The 10,000-nt window shown below is 39.1% G+C and overlaps 2 protein-coding genes across 4 annotated transcripts in view; one reads left to right on the top strand and one right to left on the bottom strand.

Moving 5' to 3' along the window:
* The window catches only part of LOC137988356 (adrenocorticotropic hormone receptor-like), a 39,450-nt gene that overhangs the window by 27,607 nt on the left and 1,843 nt on the right, over nt 1-10,000 (bottom strand). Inside the window, exons 2-3 of one of the 3 annotated variants that reach the window (XM_068834386.1) lie at nt 6,551-6,682; nt 382-502 (exon numbers count right to left, since the gene is read on the bottom strand). The gene's annotated coding sequence lies outside the window, so the exon portion shown is untranslated. Of the gene's footprint in view, nt 1-381; nt 503-606; nt 760-6,550; nt 6,770-10,000 lie in introns of those variants that run through there. The other 2 variants (XM_068834387.1, XM_068834388.1) reach the window with 2 other exon arrangements.
* Nucleotides 2,614-4,932, top strand: LOC137988357 (uncharacterized). Its single transcript, XM_068834389.1, has 4 exons — nt 2,614-2,731; nt 2,806-2,948; nt 3,562-4,102; nt 4,759-4,932. The coding sequence occupies exons 3-4, from the start codon at nt 3,589-3,591 to the stop codon at nt 4,824-4,826; spliced, it is 582 nt and encodes a 193-aa protein (XP_068690490.1). The 5' UTR covers nt 2,614-2,731; nt 2,806-2,948; nt 3,562-3,588; the 3' UTR covers nt 4,827-4,932.

Genomic DNA, 10,000 nt, shown 5'->3' with positions numbered 1-10,000 from the left:
GTCGATTGAAATTTGCCATAATGATTTATAAGTCACCGTGACGTGTTAGAAGTCGATTTATAAGTCATCATGATGAGTTATAAGTTGATTTGTAAGTCTCCTGAAATGACTAAAAAGGTTGAAGGACTAAAAAGTCGTTTTGGACGTGTTTTAAGTTGTCTAAAAGTCGTTTATACATGGTCAAAATTTTGGGATGGATGTCCCGTTGGAAGCTCCACATTGCATAATTCTGTTTCCGTATTCGAATCTTGAACTGAGAGAGAAATGTTATCACGCTGCATGCTTGAAAAATTGCCGGTGTTTAACTATATCAGATAGAATATAAAGGGGAAGATTCCCACTTTATTTTCTCTTGCTACAACATAACAAAGTTATTCTCACCTTTACATCCTTTGTAGAGAATTTTTCTTGGGAGAAAGTGAAATGCTGGTATTAAAGAATGCGACAGTATTCGAAACTGTTTCAAACGTCTCGCATCCGATACAATAGGAACTTTTAAGATCTACGATTAAAAGAGATTGAAGTTGTACAATATAAGTGAAGTATTCTAAAATAAATTGTGTACTTACGGTTTTAGAGTAAAAAAAAAGAGAATTGCATGCTCACGTTGTCAAAACGTCAAATTTGGTGATTTGACGTCGTTGTTACTTAGAGTACTGCAAAAACCGTGATATGTGCTGTTAAGAGCTTCTGCCTGAGAGACCGGGGAAGACTTGGAAATGAAGGTCGGCCGATTTCGGTTAAAATTGGTACACAAAGTGCTTATGTCGACTTATGTAATATGCCAAAGTTTCAGCTTCAACGACTTTTTTTTAGCCGAGTTCTGGATATCAGCCCCTCAGGGGTCCCCAGAAGCTGATTTTCAGTGCAATTTTGGCCACTTTTTAATCTCTCTTTTAGCAACAGGAAATTAATTTCAGGCAAAAACAAAACTATCTTTGTAAAGCCCTATCCTCAGGCTTTTATGGGTGAGAACATTAGCTCATGGAAATTTTTCGCTAGCCTGTGGCTGTTATCACAACTTGATCATATTTGAAGCATATTGGAAGCAACCGGAAATGGCCTTTTTTTTTCAGACCAAATATTTTCCTTGCCCATGTTTTATATCTTGAGGGCTTATTATCCCTGCAACGTTCAGCCCTTAGTTTAGTAATATAAAGAAAAAAATACTAAGGTTGAGGCTCTTTACTAAGAAAAATACTTACGAGAAGATGGCTAACCAGGCCACTTCCGGTTAAAGTTTCAACAAAGTTTAAAGTTTCAACAAAGTTTCAAAACGATTCTCAAGTAGTGTCACGACAGATGTTGTGGTTGCATTTAAACAGACCAATAAGTTCTTTTTTCTTCAGAAAATAGTAAAGCCCTAACAGGTGGGTTATAGTACTACTGAATGGAACTACAAAGCTTGCTTATATCCTGATTTAATCAGCGCTTCATTACTACCGGCCACAGACGTGATACGTTGAACGAGTTGAACAAAGGAGATAAACTTAACATTGCAGTTTGGACGAAAAAATGCAATTTTGCATTGTGATTTACCGGCAAGAGATATGTTGTTAGGTAAGCAAAGAGTTTTCGCAGCGGCTCTATTGTCCTTAATTTTCAAGACTTCTTCCAAAATTTCTTATTAACGCAAGTCTTTTGAGTGACAATTAACTTCAGAGTCTCTTTTAACCATAACTTGGAAGGAAAAAAGATAATCGAAATTAAATGGCTGATTTTTGCAGACACGCTTTGTTGAAACTTTAACCGGAAGTGGCCTGGTTAGCCATCTTCTCGTAAGTTTTTTTCTTAGTAAAAAGCCTCAACCTTAGTATTTTTTTCTTTATATTACTAAACTAAGGGCTGAACTTTGCAGGGATACTAAGACCTCAAGATATAAAACATGGGCATGGAAAATATTTGGTCTGAAAAAAAGGACATTTCCGGTTGCTTCCCATATGTTTTAAGTATGACCAAATTGTGATAACAGCCACAGGCTAGCGAAAAATTTCTATGAGCTAATGTTCGCACCCATAAAAGCCTGAGGATAGGGCTTTACAAAGATAGTTTTGTTTTTGCCTGAAATTAATTTCCTGTTGCTAAAAGAGAGATTTAAAAGTGGCCTAAATTGCACTAAAAATCAGCCTCTGGGGACCCCTGAGGGGCTGTTATCCAGAACTCGGCTAAAAAAAAGTCGTTGAAGCTGAAACTTTGTCATATTACATAATTCGACATAAGTACTTTGTGTACCAATTTTAAGCGAAATCGGTCGACCTTCATTTTCAAGTCTTCCCCGGTCTCTCAGGCAGAAGCTCTTAAGGAGCTTTAGCAACGACGACGGGAACGCAAACAAGAACGTCATCTCAAAACATAAATTCCCATTATTTTAATCAGTTGGAGACTATCCAAGCTTTTTAACATGACAATGGTGTGGCACTCCCTCAAGAATGAAACCGATATGAGTCAAGCCTAATTTAGGGGAGGAAATGAAAATTTATCGTCAAGTGCTGGCGTCCTCCATAAAACCTCAAATTTGGCTATTTCGCATTGTTGTTTTGCTCACGACGGCAAAGAAATGGAAAAAGAGAGTGCAAAGCTATTGTTTTGCCTACTAAATATGCAAATTTGTAACGTTTTCGTTCGGTCGTCGTTGCTGGTAAAGCTGGGGACAGGATCATAAGCTGCGCAAGATCGAGTTTGTTTGATCTCGCGCTCACAGAAAATTCTAGCCGCCATTATGGATTCACGCGTGAGTCACGTATATTCGCAGTTAACGAATTCTATGTCAAACATAGCGCTCAGGATTTAATATTTACCTATCAGGAAGAACATTCCGGATCACTAAAGGTAAAAGTGCTTGCAGTACAAAGCGATTTCAAGGAAAACAGCACAGAGGATGCCCTTGTAAAGGAAGAAACAAATTGTGTGATGTGGAAAAAGAGTTATATAAACGCTGCAAGAATAGGGTATGTATTCGGTTAGAAATGATTGAATTTGAAGCAGGTTCGCCAAGTTCTAAACTTATTGGGCTTTAATTTCAGGATTCGCAAAATAATACACTCCATCCACTCGAGGATCGAAAGAAGAGTGCAACCCTGACTCGAAGCTTCGAAGGATTTCATCTTTTAAGCGTCGGCGATGTTCAAGCCGAGGGGCAACAACGACGCAAAATGTAATCTCTTCTCTTTTGCACCTTGCAATTGATGTACAATTGATGAAGAGGGAATTGGAGTTAGCAATATGCGAGTGGGAGTACACTGTACCTTCGTGCAAAAACCTTGGGTGAAAACAATGAATCACAGCACAAGTAATTATGAGTAAGGAAAATATACACGTTGCAGCATAATCCAGCTCCATCAATATTATTTCTTAAAATGTGTAAAGTATACATGCTTACATACTATTTTTTTGTGCGTTGTGTTTCCATATTCTCCCCTGCGTGATATTTTTATTGAAAACGTCTTGTTTTCTCACTGATAACACCTTATATTTTTGCACAAAAAAATGATAACAGATAACGCTAGTTGGTTTGGGGTATTCTGCAAAGTAATAAAGTTGCTTTGTACTGTTTCTTGGTAGGCATTTAGTGTTACCCTCAGCGAAGCTATGGTTAGGAAATTGGCAATTCGAAACCTTCGCAAAGGGATATGGAGTATGGATCACATCTATTCTGTCCTGATAATGGAGGATGATCTGGATGAGGAGGGTATAGACACAGTTGGCGACGACACGGAAACAACACCTGTAGGAGGCACCATAGCAACGGCACTGTTACCACACCCAGCTGAGGTTGATCTTGGCCCGTCAGGGTGTGCCCAGCTTGTTGGGTGGTGTATATGCTCCAGGTGCAGGCCAATGCCACAAGCACTTGAAAATAAGTGCCGTCAGCTGAGAACTTGCACAACAACATCAGCACTTTTTGTTAAATTATGTCTTGACCTTGATGTCTTAGAACTTTGCATTCGTAATATGGGAGACATCAGGAATGATCGGGAAGATAACAGAACAAGGGCCTTCCAAAAAGCAGCTTATACCCAGTTGTGGGAAAAACTAATAATTGGTTCTAGCTCTAAAATTTCCAAGCCAGAGCTTTCTTTTTGTCCCTTTGTTTCAGATTATGGTAAGCTGAGATGAAAATAAAAATAATAATTATACCAACAATACCTATATGTAAAGATGCATTCTCGTCTGAAACGGAAGATTCGCCTGACGGGTTCCTCGGCAGATGTAAATTTAAGACGAGAAAACTCTTCTCCATTTACTCGTCTTAAAATTTACATTTGGACGAGTAACTGGACGGTTTGTCGCTCACAAAATCGTGAAAGAACTGGAACGAGGAGGGTTGTTATGAAAAATGGCGGCCTTAAAATATTTATGTCAAAATTTGTGTTTGAAAATTTGTAAGAGATGTAAGAATGATTTCATGGCCCACAGGCACTGTAACCCTAGCTCTAACCCTCACACGTTGTTTAACCTTGGGCGCCATCTTGTTTTAGGAGCCTCCCTATGCACTTGAGTCAAACTTTGTGCGTATCTTCCTATTTTCAGAACTAACCCTTCAGGAAGGAGGAGACTCATTTACATTAATTTACGTTAATTTGCACAAATTGTCTCTGCTATTTTTGTTTTCGTTTGACAATAATATTATTTAGTACGTACAGAGTAGGCTTTTATGGATTATGCTAGCATAATTTTCGCCCATTTTTAAGAAGTAGCACTGCTGGCATAATCGGTATATATTGACACGCCTGAAGCCATTTTTGTTCAATGTTTTAGCCGCATTCGCGTTTTGGTATGGGAGAGAGAGAGCCTCCCTCGGAGACTGGCAGTCTGGCACGAGATGACGGGACCAGAAGTTGCCAGATGGTGTTGGTCACAGTACCTCTCATTTGCAAGTTTGCCAAATGGCGTCAGCCACGCCGCCCGATAACTTGCAGGTAGGGACCATACCAGAACCAGCAAACATAGCCAGACACCGTAGCCTAAAGAAAGCAAAATACAATAGAAGAGGAGCTTGTGACACCAAGAAAGTATTGCTACACGATCGCTCATTTTGCAAAAGGGAATGAATTCAAGAACAAGTTGCATAATTTGAGCAGAATTTGGGCAAAAAGTGGGCACTGCTAGAAGCATAATATGCTACTTTTACCAGCACAATCTATAAAAACCTAGTACAGAGCAGAAGAACTTGTGACTTTCTAAAAATAAAAATAGATACGCAACCGTGCTACGGAAATTTAAATTGACCAATCAGAATTCAGCGAGCGGGAAAAACTGTGCTGCCCGACGTCACGTACAACGCCACGTCAATTGTTTGCAATTAAAGTGCCAGAAAACCATTTAAAAGGTATGTGGCAACTATTTTGTCAACAAACTTTGGCGCCAAAACGGGGTTGCCGGCGAGCGGCGATTCGAACGTCAGCTGTTGTTCTTAGGCTGTTATTTGTTCTTTTTCTAACTATGTAAAGACGAATTCAGTATGATATTTTCAAGTGTAAGAAGACATCAAAACTGTATTGATAATGTATTTATTTTTGTTAATTCGCAAAAAAACACTTTGGTGGCGTCCTTTTGACAGGGTAGAGCGACAACAACGCTGTTTGCGCACAGAAATGCACCGTTTCCGATGAAAGGGAAAACGACTGACAGGATAGCACAGTTTTGACTGCCGCGCGTACTGCGGGCGCGGGTTCTGTATGCAAGGAAAGGTTAACTCATTGAGCTGTTATGGGAGAAGCAAGCTCCTACTCACGGCTCCTGATTTTACCCATAGTCCTTCAACTTCGAATATAGTTTCCAGTCTTAACGGAGTAGTTTTTCACTGAAATTTTGTCGATTTCGTTCCTCTAGTTTGAATTCAAGACGAGTTTTCCGTCACGACGGATATCGCGTCCTTCCTTTGTTGAGTAAAAATTGATGAGTTCTCCGTCAGTTTTCCATTTTGTCCCGCTTTCACATTTAGACCGGCGGGTTTTTCGTCGAAGATGAATTTTCCATCTCAGACGAGATTTTCGTTCCTTATGTGAAAACTGCTAATGACCATTCTCGTCCCCAGAGCCCCTCGCTTTCACTTAACTTTACCAGTGACATTTCTCCTACCACGTGCCCAAATAGAGGAAGACTCTGGAAACGAGAATGTTCAATGACGTATCTCAACTCATTCTCTACCTCGAATTAACCATTATCATTAATTGGTAAGTTGCTCTGACTTTACTATTAACCGCGGCATCGGGCTGCCATGCGGGAGGTCGTGAGTTCGACTCCGGCCGGAACAACACTCAGGGTCTTAAAATAACTGAGGAGAAAGTGCTGCCTTTGCAATAACATCCGCAAATGGTTAGACTTTCAAGTCTTCTCGGATAAATAAGGACTAGAAACCGTAGGCCCCGTCTCAAAAATATCTTTCATGCTCATAACTTCCTTGTGGGACGTTAAAGAACCCACACATTATTCGAGAAGAGTAGGGGACGAATTTAACGGTGTTGTGGCTGTCCTTCGTGAGTGTATGTGTGGGTGGGTATAGCAGGACCCTGCTCGAACAAATAAATAACGACAAACAGCAACATACCTTTGCCCTAAACTCCCTTTTACCGTACTGTGACGTGACCTGTCAAAGTATATTCTTGTTGCAATAGTTACATGGCTAGCCGTAGATTTTCTGAATTCGTTGGCGGCAGAAGTAGCTCCAGTTCTGGAAATCCTGCAAATATCCAATGCTTAGAATTGCTACAAAGATATCAAAGGGCCTCTAAAATCGTATGAACTCTTTTTCTTAGGCCATCATATAGCTTGATTAAACTAAAACACAAACAGCGGTGATAAACATGGTAAACTAGCAAATTTTACAAAGACTTGATGTTTAGTCTGCTCCGGTTCACAGATAATGACAAATTTCTCGCTCAAAAGTCAGTAAAAAGATCCTCGACCGCATCAACAGCACAATCGCGAAAAAACACAACCTCCACCAATGGAAAAACACCACAGCCGTAATCAACTGGTTCAAATCTAACAACACTTCAGCTTCATCTGTTTCGACATCGAAGAGTTCTATCCATCCATCAGCCAAGACCTCCTAAACAAAGAACTCGACTTCGCCTCCAACTATGACAACATTACCACCGACGAAAGAAACATTTATCCACGCTAAAAACTCCATCTTAATCCACAAGCACATACCCTGGCAAAAGAAAGGTAATACAACATTCGACGTAACAATGGGAAGCTACGACGGCGCCGAAACATGTGAGCTCGTGGGAAGCTTTCTCCTCTCCCAACTTCAGGATCTTAATATAAACGTAGGACTTTACCGAGAGACACAGAGAACATCAAGAAAGAAATATGCCGCATCTTTAATAATAACGGACTACGCATCACCATAGAAGCTAACAAACAAATAATCAACTTCCTAGACGTCACATTTAGCCTTAACCGAAGCACTTATTAACCATTTACAAAGCCGAATACTTCACTGCAAACTTTTTGGATATCTGGCAAAATTGGATTGTAGTCAAGCACCAGTGGAAAAACTTTCTTATCTGGTTTGACCTTTTTGCTCAAAAGTTCGGATCTTGATATACTGAGAGCTTTGTCGAACTGTTTATCAACAAGCTCCGCCTGATAATTTTGAGATTTCAAATATCTTCTGTATTCCTTACACCTATTTTGTAGAAAGTCGTTAGTAGAACAATTGCGTTCGATTCTTAAAGCTACCCCAACGGGGACTGCTCTTTTGCAATGTGAGGGATGTGAACTCGAAAAAGGTAGATAGAAGTGGCTATCGGTGGGTTTAGCATAAACATCAGTGCTAATAAACCCGTTACAAAAATGCAGCGTGAGATCAAGGACATTCAAATGACTTTCGAAGTAAACCAATTCGAATTTAATAGTAGGATATAAGTCATTGATATAATCAGTGAATTCCAATAATTTAGGAAAAACCCTCAGTCCAGAGGTCAAAAATATCGTCCCTGTATTTCAACCAAAGCATAGGTCTCAAGCTACCCTCAAATTTGGTTTCGAAATTTCAAAGTTCAGCTACTGGTCGTCATTATTTCATTCAACAAAAACTTTCTTGTTCATCGCAAAATGTTATTTATTTGGCCACTTGTGCCAAATGCAACCTGCAACCACAAGTCGGCCATGCTGAAGAACAAACGAAGTTGTGACTTGGCTAACCACTTTAAATTAATAACTCTGAACATGAAATTTCACAAATCAATTTCATCATTATCGAACAAATAAGGTCTTTTGAATATTTTTTTACATCTCGAACAATTGTTACCCACTAGGGAGGCCTATTGGACTGCGCAATTATTTACCCTCAATCCTCATGGTCTTAATAAAAGGCGGGAATTTAGATCAAACCACCGCATTAATTACTACAATTGAGTACTTGTGAGTTGACATTTTCCCAATATGATGCATTTTTATCGATATGTCACCTATAGTTCTTTATTTGTCTTTCATTGTCATATCCATGTCATCTTGTAGCTTACACCTTTGTTTTGTTACGTTTCCTTAATTTCAATATTTCTGTTCTTTATATATAAGCCGCTGTTTTTGTGATTTGCACTCATTGTAAATAGTTTTTTACTTTTTAACTTTTAACCTGAAGAAGGCCGAACGGCCGAAACGTCGTGTATTAAACCCCGTCCAGAACAGTCAAGAGTTTGTCTCTTCGTCGCCTTTTTTTTTCGTACACTAAACTTCAAATTCGCGTTGAGACATTGTATCCTGTGGATCCTCTTACTGAGAGTTCATCGTTAGGTCAACTAACTGTACACTTCATATATATATATATATATATATATATATATATATATATATATATATATATATATATATATATATATATAAGGGTGTGGGCCCGAGCAAAACACCTGTCCACGGGTGCTAAGAATTTCTTCCCGAACATGCCAAATTGTTTGCCGCGCTAAACCGTACAGCAGTTCAACTAAACGTTGTAATTTATGCTTGAGCGAGAAATTATCTGTGAACCGGAGCCATGTACATTGAACAAAAGAAATGAGTTAGTATCATGATCATGCAGGCACCGAGCGAAGGCGCTACAACAGAACAATTAGCTTAGTACCTAAACACCAACTTGTATGTAAATTTACGTAGTGTTTGTGATATAAAAATAAGTGCGCAGCAGTGTGAATAAAACTCCTCAAGAGTGCACCATCTCGCAGAGGGACGAACGGATCACCACAACAATGGTTGTTTTAAATGCAATAGAAACAGATGCGATCTTTGTAAGAATTTCTTTGTGGAATCTAAATCTTTCCTTAGTTTTAAGACGGAAAAAAAATACACCATTCATTCCAGTCTTTCCTGCGATTCTAAAAACGTTATTTATTTAGCCTCTTGCAAGAAATGTCGCTTGCAATATGTGGGATCTACCACCACTGATTTTAGAATGAGGTTCCGTAATCACAAGTCTGCTATGCTTACAAACAAAACAACTTGCGAAGTAGCAGTGCATTTTAACAAAATCCCACATACCCTATATGATTTTTCATTTCAATGCATTGATCAGGTGCAGGCATCATGCAACTCTGAAGCAATCGATAGGCTTTTAATTACAAAAGAGGCTTATTGGAGTGCTCAGCTGTTCTCTCTAGCACCCCACGGCTTAAATAAAAGGAAGGAATTTCATTCAAAAAACAGAATTTGTTATAATTAGTTTCCTTTCCCATAGAGTACGTTCCTACATGATCTACCGTTCTAAGGCCCTTTTCTTGGATTTCGTCAGGCCTTTGGGTTTTAGATGAACTCAAAGGCCCTTACCGGGAAGTTCATTATGATTTACATTGTTTAAGGGCCCCTCTAGGGGTTTTGTTAATTTTTTTGCTTCGTTAATTTAGCTTTTTTGTCGTCTACAAATAAGCACCACTTTTTGTTCTTCTTTTTTGCAATCTTATATATTTTTGACAGCTGTCACTTGTAATTTTGTAATTGTTAGCGCCTAAATCTTATTTAAGTTTCGTCGTCATAACTGAAGAAGGTCTTTGACCGA

Source organism: Montipora foliosa, unplaced genomic scaffold (assembly GCF_036669935.1).
Source record: "Montipora foliosa isolate CH-2021 unplaced genomic scaffold, ASM3666993v2 scaffold_414, whole genome shotgun sequence".
In the NCBI taxonomy this organism is placed as follows: domain Eukaryota; kingdom Metazoa; phylum Cnidaria; class Anthozoa; order Scleractinia; family Acroporidae; genus Montipora; species Montipora foliosa.
Note: the sequence above shows the minus strand (reverse complement) of the source record. Positions and strands in the feature narration are given on the sequence as shown.

Excerpts from the sequence above, each read along its gene's own strand:
- LOC137988357 (XM_068834389.1), top strand. The coding sequence starts at position 3,589 with ATGGTTAGGAAATTGGCAATTCGAAACCTTCGCAAAGGGATATGGAGT. Across the intron at positions 4,103-4,758 it reads TCCCTTTGTTTCAGATTATG|CCGCATTCGCGTTTTGGTAT; the intron begins GTAAGCTGAGAT and ends TCAATGTTTTAG.